At 42.4% G+C, this 24,337-nt stretch overlaps 3 protein-coding genes across 6 annotated transcripts; 1 reads left to right on the top strand and 2 right to left on the bottom strand.

The window, feature by feature from the left end:
• Positions 1-520: 520 nt before the first annotated feature.
• Positions 521-5,802, bottom strand: LOC112222873 (succinate-semialdehyde dehydrogenase, mitochondrial). The gene is made up of 10 exons (XM_024385721.2): positions 5,111-5,802; positions 4,144-4,227; positions 3,883-4,053; positions 3,639-3,755; positions 3,393-3,536; positions 3,098-3,241; positions 2,782-2,940; positions 2,494-2,657; positions 2,332-2,390; positions 521-2,202 (listed from the first exon to the last, which is right to left on the bottom strand). Exons 1-10 carry the CDS (start codon positions 5,390-5,392, stop codon positions 1,916-1,918), a joined length of 1,611 nt encoding a protein of 536 aa, XP_024241489.2. The 5' UTR covers positions 5,393-5,802; the 3' UTR covers positions 521-1,915.
• Positions 5,803-6,775: 973 nt separating this feature from the next.
• On the bottom strand, positions 6,776-13,421 carry dek (DEK proto-oncogene). 3 transcript variants are annotated; one of them, XM_024385723.2, is made up of 12 exons: positions 13,274-13,421; positions 12,341-12,498; positions 12,015-12,113; positions 11,649-11,758; positions 11,435-11,529; positions 9,506-9,626; positions 9,081-9,377; positions 8,724-8,891; positions 8,411-8,510; positions 8,161-8,306; positions 8,001-8,069; positions 6,776-7,823 (listed from the first exon to the last, which is right to left on the bottom strand). In XM_024385723.2, exons 2-12 carry the CDS (start codon positions 12,468-12,470, stop codon positions 7,812-7,814), a joined length of 1,347 nt encoding a protein of 448 aa, XP_024241491.1. In that variant the 5' UTR covers positions 12,471-12,498; positions 13,274-13,421; the 3' UTR covers positions 6,776-7,811. The 3 variants fall into 3 exon arrangements, with proteins under 3 accessions (XP_024241491.1, XP_024241493.1, XP_024241492.1); XM_024385725.2 differs by having other exon boundaries at positions 8,161-8,303; XM_024385724.2 differs by lacking the exon at positions 13,274-13,421 and adding an exon at positions 12,992-13,138.
• Positions 13,422-13,778: 357 nt separating this feature from the next.
• On the top strand, positions 13,779-23,664 carry LOC112222874 (solute carrier family 22 member 13-like). Of its 2 annotated transcripts, XM_042304653.1 has the most exons (12): positions 13,779-14,275; positions 16,866-16,918; positions 16,998-17,259; positions 20,971-21,074; positions 21,154-21,308; positions 21,495-21,663; positions 21,871-21,991; positions 22,136-22,230; positions 22,408-22,622; positions 22,805-22,913; positions 23,056-23,265; positions 23,373-23,664. In XM_042304653.1, the coding sequence occupies exons 3-12, from the start codon at positions 17,014-17,016 to the stop codon at positions 23,449-23,451; spliced, it is 1,503 nt and encodes a 500-aa protein (XP_042160587.1). In that variant the 5' UTR covers positions 13,779-14,275; positions 16,866-16,918; positions 16,998-17,013; the 3' UTR covers positions 23,452-23,664. The 2 variants fall into 2 exon arrangements, with proteins under 2 accessions (XP_042160587.1, XP_024241490.1); XM_024385722.2 differs by having other exon boundaries at positions 16,866-17,259.
• The last annotated feature ends 673 nt before the right edge of the window (positions 23,665-24,337 follow it).

The raw sequence follows: 24,337 nt of genomic DNA, 5'->3' as shown, positions 1-24,337 counted from the left end.
TAGATCAAATACTTGACATTAAAGCAACAGAAGCATGTCCAATGGTTGCTTTACATTTTTCTTCCCGTAAGGGACTGGGGAGATATTTCCCCAATATGGACAGAAACGCTAACAGCCATGTTATATTCATGGCTTTTTCCCATTACACCACCCAATTTTTGGTATTTGCTCTGTTTACTTAACTAATTACAGCTACCAATGTTTTTACAGAAAATTAAATGCATCAAATCAATGAACAGTGTTCTGAATTCTGTGTCATTTTCTTTCCTGTCCAAAATTAGTAGTAAGATGTAAGGCAGTTTCTACCAACCCTGGTCCTCCAGTACCCTCGACAGCACAAATTGTTATTCCAACGCTGGACAAGCATACCCGATTCAACTTGTCAACTAATCATCAAGCCCTCAATGTGTTGAATGAGGGTTGTCCAGGGCTACAACAAGTGTGTACTGTTGGGGTTACTGGAGGACCAGGGTTGGGAAACACTGATCTAACGTAAACCAATTGATATTGTTTGACAAACAAAGTAACACAGTCATTTATTTTACATTTTCTGAAGTACTCCATTAATATTTACAATAGTTAGAAATATTTTTTTACAATGAGTGTCACAACCAGAAAACAGAATTGGTAAAATTATTCAAACGGCACTTGTTTGACAATGTTTGGCAAGAGACATTACTTCAGTTTCAGAGAACACTACAACATTTACATTGCAGGTTCAGATACAGAACATAGGTGGTACAAACTGTCTGAATATCAAAGGCAGCTCTACTGGATAATATATTGTATGTGGGAAGACTAGTTACCAACGACAATATAACCTGTACTAATGTAGTGGCATGGTCTACAATAGTTTTTAGTAGTTAGGACAGTTAACTATTTACAGACGATGTTACACAGTACATTTCATTCTAACTGCTTAGCCCAACAAGGCTATTCCTCAATGGTTAACAAAATAGTGTCATTCATAATTTCAATAATCAATAATCTCTGTATTTGCAATTGATGTGCTTATTAAATCTACACAACTCTATGCTAGGCTTCAAGTTCAAGTTATATAGTGCTTCTCATTAAGGGCCCAATCCTACATTGAGAACACACGTTTGTTCATTTGTATCTCACCATATGATTCAGCCCTAAAGATCCAAATCGTTATGGGATCCCACAGGTTGGAGACGTCTATTGGGTTATGTCCAAATACGATTGTGGCTTCCGATCCTCTTTTTTAAGGGGCTACCCTTAAAAAGTTCCAATGCAGACGTTTTTATCTCAACATCAAATAATATCTGGTTAACAAGTACCTTACTGTGATTTAAAACATTTTAATTGAAAACAAAAGGAACAAAAATAGCTTCTTAGCAAAGAGCAATTTCTCATACAAGAATTTTGCTAAGATTGGCTAGGAATGGCCTGAGTGAGGAGGGGGAAAGTGAAAATGAGTGGTTATTGGCAGAGAGGTTTGGAACTCTTTCTTATTGGTCTTTTAACCAATTTACCATCTGGTGATATCACCAGGCAGGCAATAACTTCAGGCGGTCTTTCCAAACAGCTCTTAAACTAAAAAAGGGCATGATCACCTTTTTCACAAAACTGATTCAACCTTAATGTGGAAATATATAAAAAATAGGAAATGCATGTTTTAGACTGCACTAGGTCTTTAACTAACATGGATAACTGGTTTGGGTTGTCACCATATTGCTTTCCCTTCACCAGTTCTTATAGGCCAGTGGTCAGAGAGGATAAGGAGAGGAAACCATGTAGAGCATGGAACATGGATTTCTCGGCAGTGATGAAGGCTCTCAATGAGGATGAGGATCAGAATCACAATAATTTGTGAAGGAATCATATTTGATGATTGTCATCCATTGTTGTTGTTTTTTTATGTTAAATATGAGTAAGTAACTGTTACTAGAGCCTAAGAATCCTCCCTTTGACCAAATTCACCACTTCCTACTTGGGGAAGTCCAGGAGTTAGGGGGCGTAGTGTTCCCTCAGGGGTTAGCCCTCCAAAGCACATGTACTTGACGTCCAGGTACTCCTCGATGCCATACTTGGAGCCCTCACGGCCCAGGCCTGATTGCTTGACCCCGCCGAAGGAGGCCTCTGGGGTGGAGAGGAGACCCTCGTTCACCCCCACCATGCCTACCTCCAGATTCTCCGCCACCCGCCAGATCTGACTGACGTCCTGGGAGAAGAAGTACCCTGGGGGGGGAGCAGAACATGAAATAGAATCGGTAAATCAGACAGGCTCTGTCAAATTAAAATAATAATTATAGGTTTGAGGGGTTTTCAGACATGACAGCAAGGTGCATACAATAATGTTGAGCTCACCTGCTAAACCCACATGAGATGCATTGGCAATGGCAAGTGCTTCCTCCTCTGTGCTAAACCTGTCATAAGGAAAAGACCAACAACTTGAGTTAGCTTCCATTTTAGCATCCATCCACTCTTCAATTGTGATTGAGTTGTCTGATCTCTCCTAGCTCCACTGACCTGATGACAGGCAGGAGTGGACCGAAGGTTTCCTCTCTGGTACATAGCATGTCTGTGGTGACATCAGCCAGCAGAGTGGGCTGATGGAACGAGCCGTCCAGGCGCTTCCCCCCCCTTAGCACCTTGGCCCCCTGCGACACTGCATCCATTACCTGGTGCTCCACCTGGGAGAGACATAGGATATATTAAGGTTATGTAACATATCAGAATATAAACAATATCATGCAGATAATAGTTATAGTATAGCTATAATACAAAACACCCACTTGACAGAAGGAACCAGGTTACCTTCTCAGAGGCACGGACATTGATGAGGGGTCCCTGGGTGGTGTTTGGGTCAGAGCCGTGGCCCAGACGGAGCTCTGCATCCATGGCCTTCCCCAACTTCTCTATGAAGCAATCGTGGATCCTACTCTGGACCAGGAAGCGGTTGGAGCAGACACATGTCTACGGGGGTCAAAGGGCACATTGAGGGACATGGAGGTTAGGCCATGACTTAAGACACCCAGTTTTAGAATGACACGCAACATTTCGATATGGTGCATTTCAGTTTCCCCCAGTAGACACAAAATTATTTGTTTTACGATAACTTCTATTTCAGTACCTGTCCCGAGTTCCTGAACTTGGAGTTCATGGCTCCCGCCACAGCCTTGTCCACATCCGCACTGTCAAACACAATGAAGGGGGCATGGCCACCCAGCTCCATTGAAACCCTCTTGACGGTGTCGGCGGCGAGCTTCAAGAGAATCTGAGGATGAGCGAGGAGTTATCAGGAAGATCACAGGCCTTTTCATGGAAAAATTATCCACCTACAAGATTTAAGACTAACATGAAATGTATATTGCATTTTCAGGATTGTTTAAGCTAACTCTGAAGCCATTCTAGATCAGTGTCCATACCTTGCCAGTGGCAGTGGATCCAGTGAAGGAGACCTTCCCCACCAGGGGGTCTGTGCAGAGGACCGTCCCAACAGAGGGGGTCTTCTCTCTGGAGCAAGGAACCACGTTAAACACCCCCGCTGGGATCCCGGCCTGACTCGCCAGCTTTACACACACAAAAAGTAAACATATGAATTAGACAAATGAAGTGTCTCACTATTGGGGACCAGCCACAGTGAGTGTTGTTGTGGAAACAGAAGCACTGACCTCAGCGAGCGCCAGGGCAGAGAGGGGTGTGTCCTCGGCAGGTTTCACCACGACGGTGCAGCCCGCAGCCAGGGCAGCACCCACTTTCCTGGTGATCATAGCACTGGGGAAGTTCCACTGTGGGGGGGAAGAGGCGAGATTAGGTGTTCCACAGGAAGTGAAAAGCATTACAGAATTTCAGCTCTCCAGGACCGAAGTTGGACATCCCTGACATATAGTAAATGGATGAAGCATTACAGCTCACCGGAGTGATGATTGAGGCCACACCCACAGGTTGTTTGAGCAGAAGGATCCTACGGTCCTTGGCAGCCGAGGGCACAACATCCCCGTAGACACGGCGTGCCTCCTCAGAGAACCATTCCAGGAAGCCAGCAGCGTAAGCAATCTCCCCCAGAGACTCCTTCATGGGCTTGCCCTAAGAGGTGCAGAACACACAAGTGGTTTACTACTCAGAACGAAATACAAATCATTACACAGACAGCAAAACCAGCAAAACAATACTCACACACTCAAAGGTGATCAGCTTAGCAAGGTCCTCCTTGTTCAACGTCAACAGATCGTACCATTTCCGTAGAAGGACACTTCTTTCCTAAGGAAGGAAACAACATTAAAATCAGATCATGGAATCAGTAAGTTGCATGATCCACAAGAATCTGGAGGACCCTGTGCTCCCTGGAACTAGCAGCTCCTGATAACAGAGATGGAACTTGATGCAACAATGTGTGCTGTGTATTGAAAGTTAATGAGGTGTTGATGGTGAGTGGTGCCTCTGGCTGTTGCCTTTCCACTCACTCAGTCCCTCTGCACTGAAGCATTGCTTCACATGCATGGCAGCAGAGCATTTATTTGCAAGGAAAATGGGACAGAGGGGGGTGTTTGTTGGCTGCATGGACAGAAAACCAGTACAATGAGGCCATCTTTACCAGATCAAAGACAAAACTGGCATGAACAGGAATCTCCCCAAACTACAGTATAAGGTGTTGGAGTCAGACTTTGATATTCTCTCAAGGCTCCCTCCCTGCTTAGTGATGTACGCTTGGTGAAGTATTAATATGGCAGTGAGTGAGTTGGCTTAATAATTGCATAATCACTCACGGACACGACAGTAAAAAAAACAGCCCTGCAACCTGGAGTGGCTACTTTGCGGGCCAAGTAGTTATTTGGCCAGGCTATTATTGAGCATACACTACAGGCCCCAAAACAAATGAACCCTGGGGTATAGGCTATGACGCTTGTAATAGATATGTAATTGTGCACTTCGACTGTCTATTAGGTTAATATATTCTGCCTAACATGCATGTTAGTCACAATAGTTAGGGAAAGCAGCTGTCACCCTGATTTCATGCAACTAGGAAATGTGGGGAAAGAGGTGGTAGATGATGGAAAAAAAATATCAAGATGTTATTCACAGTATTGCGGATCGTCAACTGTCAAGTCAACGGTATTTCAGCATAATTAAAGTAGAGGCATACCTTCGCGGTGTGTTGCTTCCAGGAGTAGAATGCCTTGTAGGCTGCGTCGACAGCTAGTTTAGCTTCTGCTGGACCGCAGTCGGCGACTTTCGCAATCTCTTCCCCCGTCGCTGGGTCCAGCACTGGGAAGGTAGAGGGAGCATTGATCCATTGCCCGTTCACATAGCCCTGCGTTCGGAGAAGCTGAGCGGAAATATCGAGGCTGTATTGCCTATGCATGACCAATGGTAGGCCGACCTGGCGGGGGAGACACAGACTTCTTAGGAGACAGAAACTACCCATAGCACGATAATATCTTTGTCCACAAGAGGTTTCAAGTGGAATGCTGTCTCGCTCTGTCAGTCAAAGCAAAACTGCTGCAGTGACTTGTGAATTTCAATAAGGTTGTCGTCCGTGGATAGATACGAGTTTGTACCAGTCTTGAAGGCGGTCGCATTAAACACGTGATCATACACATTCACGCACACACAATACATTACTGACTAAACCATAATTCGTGTGTTCCTTCGCTCAAAATATATACATTATAACACAATTGCCATTATCGAAAGCAACCAAATGTGTAGCTGCATGTATTCTTCGTATTGACTGCAAGTGCTACAATACGTTACAATGCAGAGACGGTATCTAAGATACTAGTTTGTTACAGGGTTACATCGCCGGTCTTTCCCATCGCCATTGATGTGTTCAATTGGCCAATCCACACGCTTGGATATCTTCTCTTGCGTCCAATAAGAGCACACAAACTATAACCAGCTTCCCTGAAATGTAGGCATCATTAGTCTTAAATCTGTCAACTTTCAGTCACAAGCAGACTTTAAAGGCGAAGCTGACTAATCTATAAATCACATTGTATTAACTGCTCAATGGGCTTGATCGACATTTTTTTTTAAACCTTTAACTAGGCAGGTCAGTTAAGAACAAATTCTTATTTACAATGACGGCCTAGGAACAGTGGGTTAACTGCCTGTTCAGGGGCAGAACGATAGATTTGCCACCTTTCGGTTACTAGTCCAACTCTCTAACCACTAGGCTACCCTGCCGCCCCTCGGCAGACTGACGACTAATTAGCTACAAATCACCTTACGTCATAAATAATGACTCATTAATAGTCACAATTTCCCAACGATACATTTAAGCAATACGGCCGGGGGGGTATATATGTTACCGCAACTAACAGCTGTTCTTAGGCGCAACGAGGAGTGCCTGGACACAGCCCTTAGCCGAGGTATATTGGCAATATACCACAAACCACCGAGGTGCCTTATTGCTATTATAAACTGATTAGCAACACAATTAGAGCAGTAAAAATAAATTTTGTCATAGCCGTGGTATACGGTCTGATATGCCACAGCTGTCAGTCAAACAGCATTCAAGGATCGAACCACCCAGTTTAATAATACTGTTTTGATCCTCTTGAAAAACAGGCAATATTATTTAGTCCCTGCTATCCGGGATCCTCGAGCCATTCCTCAGCCCCATTTTACTTTAAATGTAAAATGGTTACGTAGGAACATCCCATGGATTCCAGATAGTACTGACCAATATTGTTTGTACCTCAGTCAGGCAGTCACAATTTACATGACATTATGATTTTGATGCGCCGTAACAGGGCCAATATCGTAACTGTTTACCGCCTTAGTAATAACACTAGATAGACAAGTGTTCGTTCGAAACTCTGATGTAAATTTATATGCAGAACATTGGAAGACATTTTCATTCAATGACTTACTTTGTGAAAGGTACATTGCCTAAAAAGATCCAACTCTTCATTGAGTAAGGTACCTACATAAATCAGAATCCTGTACTGCATACAGAGACAAATTAAGGACTAAAACAGGATCTCATCAAAAGGGAATGATTAACAAAATGTACACATTTACATATAAAAACATGAAGTCCTATAAATGCAATCAAGGAATATGTTTGAAGACTTGACCATGACAATAAATACTTTTCAAAACTCAATTGAACAGCTTGCCATGCAAAACAATCACACAAAATGTCTAGGGAGAATGGAAAAGGAGTGGAATTATTAGTCCAAAATGTTTTGCAACAGAAACCGCATACTTACTAAAACCAGAGTTTCTATTGGTCAAATTCCAGTAGGGCCCTCCCCTTTCGGTTCCTAGTGAATACACCCCAGCCTTGTTGCTATAAGGCTGTTTTATGTGCATCAAAACCAGAGGGAAAGATTTGAAATCCTCCGCAGAAGGCAAAGGCAGTGGATGGCTATATAGTGAGGACCCTTACTCCATTTTGACTGGTCAATTCAGGAAATACATTTAAAATAAACTGTGTGAATTCATGCATTGCCTGAGGACATGTTTCCATTTATAGTGACCAACCTTGAATCTCTAAAACACTGTTCGTTTAGCCTAACACCCTTTGCTTGGGATCAGTAGAAAAACTGTAAAGTTAGTGTATTAACAAAGCACAGATTATTAACAAGCAATGACTCAAATGCATAAGCCTTAAGTAGCATGTTACATATGACCTAAGTGTGCAGTCAAATTGGAAATGACATAATACAGAAACATAAAAACATTAGGATTGAAATAAAAACAAACACAACGAAGTAAAACTTGGGGTTTGAGCAGTTCTAAGAAGGAAGGCACATTCTTTTGATTATCCTTCTCCAGCATTGGAACATTCACAGTTATTTGTCACATGGACTGTTTATGTCCTTTTCCCATGTTCTTTAGGAAATCAGCTGCAAATAACAAAACAGATGGTTATACAAAGAAATCCATCTGCCAACAGATAAAACATAATTGAAAAGCATTCACACACCTTTTTGGGGGGGTAATGACATTGACAGACTTGAGTAGTCTATAAGGCAAGCACAGTGCTGCTATTCCAGAACACCAAGGGAGGACAGGTAACTCACCGTTTTTACTGTCTGCTTGACATAGTCCTTTCTGCTGGTCAGGTCATACTCTGGGTATGTGTCATACACCTGGGACAGAGAAGTTGTTGCGTTAGAGACTTTTACAGGTAAACCAACCAACATTGTGATATCAAATCAGATATTTGAGAAGCAAACATACTTTCTGGCAGATCTTCTTCATGGTCATCTCCTCCAGGTTGGCGTCTTTCAGCAGCCTCTTCACAGTCTCCTTCAGCTGCTCATCTGTAGGAGGCTTCTTGATCATCTTGATCAACGGCTCATCGTCATCCGAGCTGTCGAGTGCTGCTATGTAGGAAAACAAGCAGAGAAAAACATAACAATAAGCATTAGGCTACAGGTTGCCAATGACACATGAAACATGCTATAAAAGTAAATCTACATATTCTTACCATTGCCCTTGTTGGCAGTCTTTTTCTGTTTGTTACTGCTGCTATCTGCTTTTTTAGTCTTAGCCAGTGCTGCCCTCTTAGCTGACGGTTTCTTTTTTGGCTGAGGACAAGTCAATCCATGAGTTATTTCCATTAGTTTAAGATAAAGACAAATGGGTAAAAACCCTATCCAGATATTAGACATGACCTGTTACATAATTACATACAAATATGAACACAAACACAAACCCAAACGGTTGACTTTTGTATTGACAAGACTTGCTGAGAGTTTAGCAAATCCAGAATCAGAGACAGATTGACAGAAGAATCTCACCTTCTCAACTTCACTCTCGCTGTCTTTCTCATCTTCATCATCCTTGTCTGAATCAGACTGGTCGGAGTCTATTGTTTTCTTTTTGGCAGGAGCTGCCTTCTTTGCTGGTTGCGCACGCTTCTTGGCAGGTGTTCTCTTACCCTTGGCTGCTGGATTTGACTTGGGATCCTGATTGGTAGGAGAGAAGGGACTTTGTGGTTAATCTGTGAGTGACAGAACAGGTTGACCGTTCCCTTTTGCAGTTCTAGAATATTTATATAGTGGCACTAGTATTGTCCAAGACCAAATAGGGGAAAATACACATTTCCAATGGACAATACCTATCAGTTTACATTACAACATTTCAGTTCTCCTCACCTCATCATCGTAGTCTTCAGAATCGTCGGTATCTTCATCGGTTTCCCGCTTTCCCGATTTCTCGCTCTTCTTTTCAGCATCTGACTCTTCTTGTTCTACTGTGACTCCTTGCTCGTCGTCGTCATCGTCATCATCCTCATCACTGCTAGAATCAGTAACGATGGCTTTGGACTTGCTCTCTGCTTTGACCTTCCGGGGGCTGCTGGATATACTCTTGGCCTTAGCCTTGGTCTTGCTCTTAGAGTCTTTGATTGAGATATTCTTCTTAGACTTCTTCTTCCTCTTTGAGATCACAGGCTGCAGATGGGAAGGATTTTGTATTCTGTTTGACAAGACAACAAACTCAAGAAATGTGTATCTAGCTAAAGAGCAGTCACGACAAACTGTTAGTTTTTTTTTGAAAAATAAAAAGACCTTTAACTCACCTTTCCTGATATTCTGGGACTCATGAGGAAAGTCATGATCCTGTCGATGAGGACTGACTGGTTTCCACCCTTCTCCAGGTCCAACACTTTACAGATGGTCCTCAACCTTACGCATGTTATCCTGAATCCGTGCACACAAATACTAGTCATTAGTTTGCTTGTTTATTGTGCAATAGAGTACGTTTGACCCACAACAATAGTTCAGATAAATGTTTAAACATGTTACTTCATTAAAGCCGTTAGATGCAGTTTATCATAGCACACTGCGCTTTATTACGGGCGACAGTCATAGTACTCATCACTGCATTCTCTACCAGAAAGTGGATTGGCCCTCTGATGTCAAGTTACGTAGGTTGATACATTGCTATTTTCATTTATAAACAAAAAGTCCACTGTACCAAACATAATTACTCAACTTTAGACAAGTTACCTGACCCTGTCTCAGGGATGGTTAACTCTGGAAATTCCTTTGGTCTCTACTGAGTTGGGTAAATCAGCTTTTAGTTCTTGCACCTTGTGGAACAATCTTCAAAATGTTCTAAAATTGGATGCGTTGGTGCCTCTAGTGCAATTCAGAAAGCTGATTGAGGACCTTTTAACAGATGAATGTTCATTTCTAATGACCGTGTTTCTGTCTGCTTGCATTTATATGTTGTTGTTTGTATTTTCTGTCACTTATTTAATTCAGGACTCATCTCTAAACGAGACCGTGGTCTCAGTATGACTCCCTGATAAAAGGTAAAAAATATATACAGTACCAGTCAAAAGTTTGGACACCTACTCATTCAAGGATTTTTCTTTATTTTCACTGTTTTCTACATTGTAGAATAGTAGTAAAGACATCAAAACTATGAAATAACACATATGGAATCATGTAGTAACCAAAAAAGTTCAAACAAATCAAAATATATTTCTTCAAAGTAAAAAGTGTGCAAAGTTCAAACAAAGCTTCAAATATTTTCAACAATCTTGAAGAGTTCTTAAATTGGGTTGAGGTCAAGTGATTGTGGAGGCCAGGTCATCTGATCCAGCACTCCACCACTCTCCTCCTTGGTCAAATAACCTTTACACAGCCTGGAGGTTATTGTCCTGTTGTAGAACAAATGATAGTGCCACTAAGCCCAAACCAGATGGGATGGCGTATCGCTGCAGAATGCTGTGGTAGCTATCCTGGTTAAGTGTGCCTTGAATCACAGACAGTGCCACCAGCAGAGCACCCTCACACTCCAGCTTCATGCAGAGATTAGTCACCATCTGAGAATGCCAAAATTTCAATTTTCATCAACAGGACAGATTTGCCTTGTTGGCCCAAGTAAGTCTCTTCTTATTGGTGTCCTTTAATTTGTGGAATTTCTTTAATGTGTTTGAGCATCATCTGAACAGTTGATGATGAAGTCTTGTGTTGTGACTAATGAACTTATCCTCTGCAGGTAAGGGTTGGTATACAGAAGATGATAGCCCTATGGTTTTTGCAACTGCAAAGACAAAGTTCTTGAAGTCCATATTATCTTCTTTTGTATACCTGTATACCAACCCTACCTTGTCACAACACAAATGATTAGCTCAAACACATTAAAGAAATTACACAAATTACCTTTTAACAAGGCACACCTGTTAATTGAAATTCATTCCAGATTACTACCTCATGAAGCTGGTTGAGAGAAAGCCAAGAGTGTGCAAAGCTGTCATCGAGGCAAAGGGTGGCTACTTTGAAGAATCTCAAATATATTTGGATTTGTTTAACACTTTTTTGGTTACTACATGATTGGATGTGTTATTTTATAGTTGATGTATTCGCCATTACAAAATAGTAAAAAAACTTTTTTTTAATCTTGAATGATTAGGCGTGTCCAAACTTTTGACTGGTACAGTATATATGCTACTATTGTTGTTTCACAAGACCTAACTGCGCAACCCCCTCCTTCTTACTTCATCATCCTCTCCTTCTTCTTTATATAGGGTTCACTGTCAACCTCGAACGGGAAGCCATTGAACAGCCGCATATTTTTCCTCATTGTGGCAATCTGAGGAAAGAACCATCAATAATGACACAACCGACTAACAACTCTAGAGTTGTTTAACCCACACAGGGGTGTCCATTGTGACATTACTCAGCCTTTAAAAAAGTGTAAGATACACTTACCTTACCTGGCATATCAAAGAGTATTGTATGAAGAGGTTTCAGATCTGGAACCTTCAGCTTTCCGAGGTGGTGGTTCACTCTCGCAATGTCTCCTAATTTATCTCCGCCACCTGAGAGGGAGTGAAAAAATTAAGGTTGTACTGTTAAATAATGAGCTGACTACTGAGGGCAAAATGGTGGTGGGAGCATTATATGGGATCCCAGCGGGGCTGGTACATGATACAGTTGCATCCCAATAGACTACGAGACTGATGAGAACGTATTTACAGACTTCATTGTGTCTCATGTCAACAAAACTTTGGAAAAGTTCTCTGTGCACATCTATACCCTTTGGTGATAGGCATGTCTGAGGATGCTCTATCTTACCATTTTCAACTTTCAGCACCTTCGCAGGTTTTGCAACCTGGAAATCAAGTCTTTGCACCATCTTTTTCTCTCTCTTCCCTTCAACTATTTGAGATAGAGCTGCAAGAAGAACATAACAGGTCAAATATAATTCAGTGCTGCTGGCTTCATCAACTGTAGCAAACCAGGCCTCTGTGCATGCAATAACTAACAAGTCGGACCCATGCAAAGCTGAGGAAGGTAAAGGAGGGATGATAACTAGCTAGATACCTGTACTGAACTATAAATTAATAGTGTAGGTCTATATTGAGCAAAACAGGTTCATAAATATTATTGACTTATCATACTTATGTCTCTACTCATTTCATTCCGTGGTTTTTGGGCCTTTTCTGGTGAGTCCGCCAGGTCTTCAACCTTTGGTTCTTTCTCTACCTCATCCGACAGGGGACAAACCTTTTCATCCATTGCTTCAGTCATGTCAGTGCACTTTGTAACATCTGCTGCCCTGTTTTGGGAAGAAAGTAGTTCCACCATCAGTTTAGCCAGATATCCCTGGAGAAGCACCTGACTATAGTCCCTCCTTTTTACGCGAATAACATAACTAAAAACATTAAGCTAACGTTAGCTAGTCAACAACTTTCCATCGGACTTGACAATGTCATGTCTGAGAACATTGTTAGATAGTTAAGATGTTAAGGGTTAGCAAGCACAAACAATACAACAAAAACTAACGTTAGCTAGTTAAAATTACAATCAATCACAATTTACCCACCACCAGATAGTTGTCATTATAAGTATACATAGCTAGCCAGCTAAAACAGTAAGTTCCATTCAATCTTGTGGTGTTTAACTTGTTGCAGTGTGGCGCCCGGAGACATAATTTGGCGCGCAGGTTTGTTTTGAACAGAGCGTTAGCTAGCTAGCCAACTATACGCCATGTATCAAAGTTTACCACCACACAGACTGAAAACTAGCTAGGTATCTAGATATTTACTAACCCGTTGTATTAACAATGACGGTGTTAGATAGAAACATATCAACGAGATACGTTAGCTAGTAAAGTCAATAGGTTCCCGCTGATGCTGCCTGACTTGGCTAGCTACCGCGGTTAGCTCAGTCTTCTTGTCAACGTAGCAGCCATCCAGTTCTTTTTAGTTACTGAATGCGTCGAACTGCTGACATTTGTTTTTATCGCTACAATGATACTTAATGTCACCATTCTGGCTCATTGGAAATCTATAGCCAACTATTACAGTATGCCAATATACTCAATACTTTACCTTGTCACCAAAACAGAATTGGATTAGGTTCCAAATGGCGGGTTTGTTGCAGTGTGGGCGTCAATGGGCAATCATTTAGATGACGTACAACACAACATTAGAAATTAGTCGACCATGACTAAACTAAACCACACAATATTAGAAATGAGCCAATTAGGACTAATCTAACATCCAAAGTCCGTATTTCCCTGGTTTTATTGGTCGATTGGATAATACACTCAATGAGGGGATTTGATTATCTGGCCCGAGTTACCCCGGTGGTAGGAGTTTTAGCGGGTGAAGGGTGATTGCATTCGTTTTGGAACTGAGCTGCCTCCGGGCGTCAACCGGGTGCCCCGTCAAAGTCCGCAGCGAAGTCGGCTCAAAATGCGCGTTCAAAAGAACTGGTTACTCAGAGCGAAAAAATGCACTCCAACTGGGAAAAATCCATTTGAATGGTCAGCCAACTCGGAATTCCAACTCGGGAACTCGGACCTCTTTCAAGAGCTCAGACTTTCCGATTTGAATATCACTGACGTCATGATTTGACCTTGTATTTTTCCGAGTTCACAGTTGTTTTGAACCGGCCATAAGCACATGGAGTAATGAGTATATTGTTGTTTTTTTTACATGCAAAAGTGATTGTTTTTGATTAAAAAAACGCTTTATCTGCCTTCCCACTGAATACTAATTTGAAAATTCGAATACATATTTTATGGAAAATAGATGTGTTTATGTTTCTGGACGATGCATCATGCTACCTTGTTGACAACATGATCTATTGGCGCAGATTACTGTTCGAGTTGAAACTGGCGCTCCTCCCTCACGGCTTTTGCCCGTTCGCGTCACGGGCCATTGACCGTTGCTACGCGGCTCAGGATAATAGAACTCCCTCAATAGTTAACATTTTGACACGTCAATTCATCAGTTAACTACACTGTACAGTACTTCGTGCTGCTACCACCTTTACGCTGTTGAGCAGGCAAAATAGCGGGGGCCAGGCAAGGGATTCACCTGGTAAAGGTAGGCCTTAAACTTGATGACACGACTTGCATTTGGGCTATTTCACAATATTAGTGCTTTTTCAGAATGGGATTTCTTCTATCCCACACTAGACTGACTATTTTAGGTCGACTTGATGGTCAGTAATAATAAGCTGAGTGTATTAATCAAAGGCCAGGTTGCTTTCTTGGGTTAAAATATAGGTTTATTTATGTAACTGGAAATAACATATTTGACCTTTTTTAAGAAAATTCTGCATCTTTGATGCACTGTACACCTCTTTATGACTTGTATGCTACACTCGTTATGGTTAGCAAAAAGCAGGTACCATCAAAATAAATCTCTGACCAGGAGTAAAATGACAATCTCCATCAAAGTTGACAGACTCGACCCAGACAACCATTCTGCCATTGCTAATGCTATAAATGCCAAGTTTTCATCTGTAACCACATCATTACCTACACTAAACCTGTCAGACCTAACTGCATTTTTGTCAGCTATGCCACTCCCCACTGTTGAACCATGGGAATTGCACAGGAAACGACTCTCTGTTTCGACCAGAAAAGCCCCAGGTCCTGACCTCATCAGTGGCAGACTCATCAGGGAAGTCGCTGTTGCAATATCCACCCACCTGACTGACTTCTTCAATACCTCCCTGTGCGAAGGAGTGTGTCCACATCAATGGAAGGAGACAATAGTCCTCCTGCTGAAGAGTAATCCACAGAGGATTGACCAGCTACGGCCCATCTCACTCACGCCCCTTCTGTGTGAAGGTTTTGTTGCTGAATGGGCAACACAGGATATTCAAAAGAACATCTCCAAACAACAGTTTGGCTGCCTCAAGGGACGACCACCCACCCACTGCCTGTACAGAACAGCAGACACTAGAGGCACCTCCAGCACATGGGTCCTGACAGACTACAGCAAGGCCTTTGCTCTTGTGGATCACGCAATTGCAATGAAACTCCTTTTGCAATTATCTGTCCAACCACAGACCATGCCATGAATTTGAAACATCCATTCCTACCGTAGCCAGGTTACAAGATCCCATGAGACTCTATCCCAGGCCCAAGAACTCTCCTGTGGCCTCCCCCAGGGCACACGGCTTGGTCCAATTGTTTTCGTGGCTCACGTCAATGGCGCAGGTAAGGGTGCTCTCGAGCGACTAGATGTTCTTTACCATTCGGCCATCACTGCACATCACTGCAGTCTATACTCCTCTGTAAACTGGTCATCTCTGTATACCTGTCACATGACCCACTGGTTGATGCTTATTTATAAAACCCTCTTAGGCCTCACTCCCCCCTATCTGAGATATCATCTATTGCCAGTCACATTCTGTTAAAGTCCCCAAAGCACACACATCCCTGGGTTGCTCGTCTTTTCAGTTCGCTGCAGCTAGTGACTGGAACGAGCTGCAACGAACACTCAAACTAGACAGTTTTATCTCAATCTCTTCATTCAAAGATTCAATCATGGACACTCTTACTGACAGTTGTGGCTGCTTTGCGTGATGTATTGTTGTCTCTACCTTCTTGCCCTTTGTGCTGTTGTCTGTGCCCAGTAATGTTTGTACCATGTTTTGTGTTGCTACCATGTTGTTGTCATGTTGTGTTGCTACCATGCTGTGTTGTCATGTGTTGCTGCCTTGTTATGTTGTCATAGGTCTCTCTTTATGTAGTGTTGTCTCTTGTCGTGATATGTGTTTTGTCCTGTGTGTGTGTGTTTTTTTTTTTAAATCCCAGCCCCCGTCCCCGCAGAAGGCCTTTTTGGTAGGCCGTCATTGTAAATAATAATTTGTTCTTAACTGACTTGCCTAGTTAAATAAAGGTTGCATAAATAAAATAAAAATCAGAGGGTACCCTATCCAACTCCTGGGCCTTTGTGGATGACCTGAACCTCATAGAATCAAGACACCTTCCTCCATTATACATCTCCGGCCACACACTTGAGGTTGTGTCCAGCACCAAAGTGCTTGGTGTTACACTCCAAGCCAACCTAAAATGGGACATACACATCTCCGACATTACCACAAAAGGGAACCGAAGGCTCTTCATGAAGAACCATCATCACCACTTCAACCTGGAGTCCGGTCGCACCCATCTCTGCAGATCCTTTGCCCAGAAGCTTGCAAAATCCCAGGATTACAACAAATGGCTACCTGAGAAGAAAGGCCAATTCAGTGGCAGATCTACCTGATCCAAACACAAACCGAACCTTCCCCCTACTCAGATTGACAGATATTACAACATGCCTTTGTGAGACTGCTTAGTGCTGCTTAACTGTAATATTGTACTGTATACTGCATATCATATTTTTTTATTTACTTACTTACTTGCCTATGTATGCTGCAATTCAGCTTTTAGCTGACAATGTGTACAATTAAAAAATGATCCTTAAATATAATATAATATATAACCATAAATTATTATTTTGATGTCCCCGAAGGAGAACCTTTTCTGGTTCCTAGACCTTTCTACCTGGAACCAAAAAGGGTTCTCCTAAAGGGATACCACTGGTCAAAGAATCCTTAATAGTTTTAGGTAGGTAGCCCCTATTTTACAAAAGTGGTAGGCTTTCTTGGATTCATTTTCCAATGTCTTCCATGCAGGACCCCAGGCGAGAAGAGAATGGTTGCATTCGGAAAGATACTCCCAGTAGTTGGTGAGTTTGGAGCATTTCAAAATCGCCTGTTGTTGGCAATATCGATACCCAACATATTCATGGCCTTTCACATGTTCAGCCAAGTTTTCACAGGTATGAATTTTCCTCATCACTGCAACACCGACTGGATACTCGCCCGTGGACCCAAATTGACCTATGACCAACAGAAAAATCTCACACTTCCAATGAATGATGTCGGGGAATATGAGAGCTGTCGTATGTTCACACCGGTGGACTTGGACTTGGAAACAATTCAAGAGCAAGGAATCAACAGCACCATATATTGTACAGATGGGTGGGTTTACGACACACCCCAAGGAAACCCCACTCTGGTGACAGAGGTAGGGATGAGGTCAATAATTGCATTACCACAGCCCAACTCCTATTGAACTCTATGCACTGCCTGTTGAGAAGTTCAGTTTTGTGCAGATAGCCCAAGTTCGTTTGGTTCTGTTTATGCTATTTGATTTGGCAGCTTGACAATCATTTTCATAATGTCACTAATTTTCTCCTAAAAGCTTAGACATCAATCACTATGTTCTGTGTTTTAAATCTGTGTCCCTTGAAGGAACTTGTTGTATATAAAGTTGAACTCGAAAGTTTACATTCACTTAGGTTGGAGTCATTAAAAGTCATTTTCTTCAACCACTCCACAAATTTCTTGTTCACAAACTATAGTTTTGGCAAGTCGGTTAGGACATCTACTTTGTGCATGATACAAGTCATTATTCCAACAATTGTTTACAGACAGATTATTTCACTTAGAATTCACTGTATCACAATTCCAGTGGGTCAGAAGTTTACATACACTAAGTTGACTTTGCCTTTAAACAGCTTGGGAGATTCCAGAAAAGGATGTCATGGCTTTAGAAGCTTCTGTTAGGCTAATTTACATAATTTGAGTCAATTGGACATGTACCTGTGGATGTATTTCAAGGCCTACCTTCAAACTCACTGCCTCTTTGCTTGACATCTTGGGAAAATCAAAAGAAATCAGCCAAGACCTCAGAGAAAAAAAATTGTACACCTCCACAAGTCTGGTTCATCCTTGGGAGCATTTTCCAAATGCCTGAAGGTACCACGTTCATCTGTACAAACAATAGTACGCAAGTATAAACACCATGGGACCATGCAGCCGTCATTCCGCTCAAGAAGGAGACCTGTTCTGTCTCCTAGAGGTGAACGTACTTTCGTGCGGAAAGTGCAAATCAATCCCAGAACAACAGCAAAGGACCTTGTGAAGATGCTGGAGGAAACAGGTATAAAAGTATCTCTATCCACAGTAAAAACGAGGCCTATATCGACATAACCTGAAAGGCCTCTCAGCAAGGAAGAAGCCACTGCTCCAAAACCGTCATATAAAAGCCAGACTACAGTTTGCAACTACACATGGGGACAAAGATCGTACTTTTTGGAGAAATGTCCTCTGGTCTGATGAAACGAAAATAGAACTGTTTGGCCATAATGACCATCGTTATGTTTGGAGGAAAAAGGGGGAGGCTTGCAAGCCTCAGAACACCATCCCAACCGTGAAGCACAGGGGTGGCAGCATCATGTTATGGGGGTGCTTTGCTTTAGGAGGGATTGGTGCACTTCACAAAATGGATGGCATCATGGGTTAGGAAAATTATGTGGATATATTGAAGCAACATCTCAAGACATCAGTCAGGAAGTTAAAGCTTGGTCACAAATGGGTCTTCCAAATGGACAATGACCCCAAGCATACTTCCAAAGTTGAGGCAAAATGGCTTAAGGACAACAAAGTAAAGGTATTGGAGTGGCCATTACAAAGCCCTGACCTCAATCCTATAGAAAATGTGTGGGCAGAACTGAAAAAGCATGTGCGAGCAAGGAGGCCTACAAATCTGACTCTGTTACACCAGCTCTGTCAGGAGGAATGGGCCAAAATTCACCCAACTTATTGTGGGAAGCTTGTGGAAGGCTACCTGAAACGTTTGACCCAAGTTAAACAATTTAAAGGCAATGCTACCAAATACTAATTGAGCGTATGTAAACTTCTGACCCACTGGGAATGTGATGAAAAAAATAAAATCTGAAATAAATCATTCTCTCTACTATTATTCTGACATTTCACATTCTTAAAATAAAGTGGTGATCCTAACTGGTCTAAGACAGGGAATTTTTACTAGGATTAAATGTCAAGAATTGTGGAAAAACTGAGTTTAAATGTATTTGGCTAAGGTGTACGTAAACCTCCGACTTCAACTGTATATCAGAGTTATACCTTAGTTATGTAAGAATGGCCTTGACTTGTTCATGAAGTCAATGCTTAGGTCTTGTTTTCAACCTTTATTCACTTTTCTATCCACAGATACAGTGCATTCCGAAAGTTTTCAGACCCATTGACCTTTTCCACATTGTTACATTACAGCCTTATTCTAAAATGGATCAAATCAGATAATTCCTCAATCTACACACAATACCTGATAATGACAAAGCGAAAACATTTTTTTTTATTTAAATTTTTTTTTATACAAAATTAAAAACAGATACCTTATTTACATAAATATTCAGACCCTTTGCTATGAGACTCAAAATCGAGCTCAAATGCATCCTGTTTCCATTGATCATCCTTGTGATGTTTCTCCCAACTTGATTAGAGTCCACCTGTGGTAAATTCAATTGATTGGACATGATTTGGAAAGGCACACACCGGTCTATATAAGGTCCCACAGTTGACAGTGCATGTCAGAGCAAAAACCAAGTCATGAGGTCGAAGGAATTGTCCTTAGAGCGCCGAGACAGGATTGTGTCGAGGCACAGATCTGGGGAAGGTTACCAAAAAATGTCTGCAGCATTGAAGGTCCCTAAGATCACAGTGGCCTCCATCATTCCTAAATGGAAGACGTTTGGATCCACCAAGACTCTTCCTAGAGCTGGCCACCCGGCCAAACTGAGCAATCGATGGAGATGGGCCTTGGTCAGGGAGGTGACCAAGAACCTGATGGTCACTCTGACCGAGCTCTAGAGTTCCTCTGTGGAGATGGTTGTCCTTCTGGAAGGTTCTCCTATCTCTCCAGAAGGACAACCATCTCTGCAGCACTCCAACAATCAGGCCTTTATGGTAGAGTGACCAGATGGAAGCCACTCCTCAGTAAAAGGCATGACAGCCCGCTTGGAGTTTGCCAAAAGGCACCTAAAGACTCTCAGACCATGAGAAACAAGATTCTCTAGTCTGATGAAACCAAGATTGAACTCTTTGGCTGAATGCCATGCGTCATATCTGGAGGAAACCAGGCACCATCCTGATGGTGAAGCATGGTGGTGGTAGCATCCTGTTTTGGGGATGTTTTTCAGCGGCAGGGACTTCAAGACTGGTCAGGATCAAGGGAAGATGAACATAGCAAAGTACAGAGAGATCCTTGATGAAAACCTGCTCCAGAGCGCTCAGGACCTCATACTGGGGTGAAGGTTCACCTTGCAACAGGACAACGACCCTAAGCACACAGCCAAGACAACGCAGGAGAGTCTTTGGGACAAGTCTCTGAATTGCCTTGAGTGGTCTCAGTCAGAGCCCGGACTTGAACCTGATCTAACATCTCTGGAGAGACCTGAAAATAGCTTTGCAGCGACGCTCCCCATCCCAACCTGACAGAGCTTGAGAGGATCTGCAGAGAAGAACGGGAGTAAATACAGGTGTGCCAAGCTTGTAGCGTCATCCCCATGAAGACTCGAGGCTGTAATCGCTGCCTAAGGTGCTTCAACAAAGTACTGAGTAACGGGTCTGAATACTTATGTAGATGTGATAGTTCAGTTATGTATTTTTATAAAAACCTGTTTCGCTTTGTCATTATGGGGTATTGTGTGTAGATTGATGAGAGGAAAAAACTAATTTAATCCATTTTAGAATAAGGCTGTAACGTAACAAAATGTGGAAAATGTCAAAGGGTCTGAATACTTTCCGAATGCACTGTATCTGATATATTGTGAGATTAGGCATGTATGTTGCTTTTAATATGAAAATAAGCCATCTATTTCCTTATCATCAAAGGCAACTAAATTCTCTCCTCTTTCCTTTTCCTTCTCATCAGTTTAACCTGGTGTGTGACAACAAAGGTGTGAGTGAGGCATCACAGTCCATCTACATGACCGGCCTCCTAATAGGGTCCCTGGTGTTTGGACCTATGGCAGACAGGTAAAACACACAACCCACTTTTTAAATTGTCACAAGTTTAGTGAAGAGGTCACCCCAAAAATGTGAAATACCCCCGCAGGTTTGGTCGTCGCTTCGCCATCCTCGTTTCCCTGCTCTTCCAATTGCTGTTTGGAGTGGCCGCTGCCTTCTCCCCCAACATCTATGTCTACATTAGCCTTCGGTTCGTGGTCGGCATGACAATATCAGGCATCGCCATGAACACATTTGTGTTAGGTGGGGCAATACTCCCAGGTTGTCTCTTACCACATACACTCCAATCTCTAATCTCAATTAGCCCAAAATGAACACCTTGTACTGTCTACAATCATCAAACAGTGTTTGACTATTGGGTGAGCTCACCCAATAGTCAAACACTGTTTGATTATTGTAGTGTGTGATAGTTATTTTCCTATTTGGAAGGGGCTGAGTGGACCAGTACATCTAAGCGGGCCCTCTTCACCATCCTCTCACAATGTTTCTATGCCGTGGGGCTGATGTTGCTGCCGTGGATCGCCTACGGGGTCCGCAACTGGAGGGCCCTGCAGCTGGTGCTTTCCAGCCCCGTCCTCCTACTGGCTGTCTACTTCTGGTGAGGCTGAATTTCATACCTTCTGGTGAGACTGACCATCATACCTTATGGTGAGCCTGACCTCAAACTAAGGTTTGATTTTTAAGTGGATGAGTTTGTCCTCTCATCAAAGCAAAGGCTTATTTATGTCTTTGGAAGGGATATTTGGATGACCACACATTTTTGGGGGATTTGTAGACCAATATTGTGTGGGTGTGTACGCGCTAGGATTCTCCCAGAGTCGGCCCGTTGGCTACTAACTCAAGGCAGGCAGAATGAGGCCAGGCAGGAGCTCCAGAGGGCAGCTGCGGTCAACAGGACAGAGGTCCCCCAGTCATTACTCGACATGGTGATTTAACCATCCTTACTGGAATACATTTAATTTGGGGATACAGAATGTAAACATGTAAAAAAAAAAATATATATATATATATATACTGTATATATGAACTTGCATTTGTGGTGTAGATTATTTAGTTGCATCTTCTTCTAGCTGGAGGCTGAGAACACGTCTACAACGGGCAGTATGATGGACCTCTTCAAGATACCCAATCTGAGGAAACGTGCTCTCACCATGAGCTACATCTGGTTTGTGTGACCAATGATTTAGCTAAATACAAACTCAACATCTGTTATGATCAATATTCAAAATACTGTTTAAATGCATTAATTCACAACAATTGTAGTGCATTCCAGCATGGAGTGCATTTCTTCATGCCCCATCTTATTTATACAAGCTGTTTTTCCCACTCTCCCTTGGGGCAGGTTTGTGACCAGCCTGGTCTACTTCGGTGTGAGTCTTAATGTGGGACATTTTGGCCTGGACATCTACCTGACCCAGTTCATCTTTGGCCTGGCAGAGATTCTTTCTCGCCTGGGCTGCTACACCCTCCTGGAGCGCCTGGGCAGGAGGCCCTGTCAGGCAGGCACTCTCTTCTTTGGTGGAGCAGCTTGTCTCCTAATTCTTGCTATTCCTGAAGGTGACTACCGAAGGCTGTTTCCAGTTATGCAAATGCTCAACCATCTACCCTATCTGTGTTTATACTGTGTAGCATTCAAATGTTTTATCTTTGTCCAATTTCCCTGAACTTGGTGTAGTTGGCGTTATATTCTGAAACATACCTGTTGGTGGTACTTATTTCTGTCTTATTTTGACCCTTAGACCTTCCAGTATTGGTGACGGTCATTGCAGTAACTGGAAAGTTTGCTATAGCAGCGTCCTTCACTATTGTCTATGTATATACTGCTGAACTCTATCCTACCGTTGTAAGGTTAGTTACATTCCCAATGTATACTGTTTATTACAGCAGAATAATATCCTCATTCTTCATACTGTGTATACATGTCAAAATGTATCCTCATCAACTTTTGGATACATTTATTGCATTGTCCTTCTTCATGTCGTCCTTGCAGACAGAATGGTGTGGGTCTGAACTCCATGTGTGCCCGTGGGGCGGGCATCCTGGTCCCTCTGATGCATCTGCTAGAGGTGTACCACCAGACCCTGCCCATGCTCATCTGTGGCCTCCTGCCCTTCATCGGCGGGGGGCTGTGCTTTCTACTGCCAGAGACCCTCAACACTGAGCTCCAAGACTACATAGACCCACTCGTGGAGAAGACAATGTGGGTAACCCCTCTGTTTTAGACATTTTAGCTGTCTATATTTGAATTGTGATGTATGTGAATTGAAGCAAGCACCATACTCATTGATTTTTACTTGTTGATCTTAGAACATCAGAGAGCGGGACTATTGAAAACGGACTCGATGAGGAGGAGAAACCAACTGAATTGAGGAGCTCAAAATTCTGATCACTGTCTGGTCCATACTCTCTGGAGGTGTGAGTTAGTTATTACTTTTTTATTATTATATATATATATATATATATATATTATTAATATCTCTTATATTTTGTAAATGATACCACCCTTTTGGGACTAATTATTTGTTTAAATGAATGAATAATACAAAATGATTAATGTTGTGTATAAAATATGGACCCATCACAATATTAATCTTGGTGATCAGGGGTGCCATATGGGGGTGGGGGGGGTGGATGATTCTAAGGGCCTGTGACTTATTTACATTGTACTAATAAAACTTGTGGTTTCTTTTTATTTTCTTGTTTTTGGCAAAAAGTAAACATCCAGAGATGTTTTAGCCGACATCAATACAAGCAAACTTTTAGCAAGCTATTCATACTAAATCACTTGCCCCTGCCTAGTGCCAGGCCCAACAGATGCAGCTTCAAGCCCAGCAGCCCTGTCTCCCCATACCCCTGAACCAGCCCTACTCCCAACCCAACCTCCCAAAGGAGGTGGGCAGCATTGTGTTGAATGACATGTCAATTGGCATAATTGCAGGTACTGCAATGCATTGAGGACAGGAAAAATCTCTGACACAGAGGCAGCCAATATCAGAGCCTTAAAGGAAGAGATACAGGCTCTTAGAGATGGATGAGAGTCTCTCCTGTCTGAGGCAACACTGATTGCTACGCAAATGGATGTTGCACCTCAATTTAGCAAGAAACACAGCCGCCAGAGGAAAAGGAAGAGATTCCATGATGAGACCTCTCAAGAGGAGACGGCTCAGGACAGTGCAACAACGGTGTTTCGGAACACAGTGTTTTTTTTACTGCTATGGACACCATCATAAGTGACTTTGACACTAGGTTCCACACCACTGAAAATATTGTAG

Source organism: Oncorhynchus tshawytscha, linkage group LG23 (genome assembly GCF_018296145.1).
Source record: "Oncorhynchus tshawytscha isolate Ot180627B linkage group LG23, Otsh_v2.0, whole genome shotgun sequence".
Taxonomy (NCBI): domain Eukaryota; kingdom Metazoa; phylum Chordata; class Actinopteri; order Salmoniformes; family Salmonidae; genus Oncorhynchus; species Oncorhynchus tshawytscha.
The sequence above is the reverse complement of the archived record's forward strand: the minus strand, read 5'-3'. Positions and strand labels throughout refer to the sequence as shown.

What these genes read in the sequence shown, in the direction of transcription:
- LOC112222874 (XM_024385722.2), top strand. Translation starts at nt 16,885, where the DNA reads ATGGTTGCATTCGGAAAGATACTCCCAGTAGTTGGTGAGTTTGGAGCA. An exon ending in TTTGGACCTATGGCAGACAG is followed by an intron (nt 21,075 to 21,153) that starts GTAAAACACACA and finishes ATACCCCCGCAG; the next exon opens with GTTTGGTCGTCGCTTCGCCA. An exon ending in CATGAACACATTTGTGTTAG is followed by an intron (nt 21,309 to 21,494) that starts GTGGGGCAATAC and finishes CCTATTTGGAAG; the next exon opens with GGGCTGAGTGGACCAGTACA.
- LOC112222873 (XM_024385721.2), bottom strand. Translation starts at nt 5,392, where the DNA reads ATGGGTAGTTTCTGTCTCCTAAGAAGTCTGTGTCTCCCCCGCCAGGTC. An exon ending in AGCTGATCACCTTTGAGTGT is followed by an intron (nt 4,054 to 4,143) that starts GTGAGTATTGTT and finishes TGCACCTCTTAG; the next exon opens with GGCAAGCCCATGAAGGAGTC. An exon ending in TGGCCTCAATCATCACTCCG is followed by an intron (nt 3,756 to 3,882) that starts GTGAGCTGTAAT and finishes TCCCCCCCACAG; the next exon opens with TGGAACTTCCCCAGTGCTAT.
- dek (XM_024385723.2), bottom strand. Translation starts at nt 12,470, where the DNA reads ATGACTGAAGCAATGGATGAAAAGGTTTGTCCCCTGTCGGATGAGGTA. An exon ending in GTCCCAGAATATCAGGAAAG is followed by an intron (nt 9,378 to 9,505) that starts GTGAGTTAAAGG and finishes TCCCATCTGCAG; the next exon opens with CCTGTGATCTCAAAGAGGAA. An exon ending in GACTGCCAACAAGGGCAATG is followed by an intron (nt 8,307 to 8,410) that starts GTAAGAATATGT and finishes TTTCCTACATAG; the next exon opens with CAGCACTCGACAGCTCGGAT.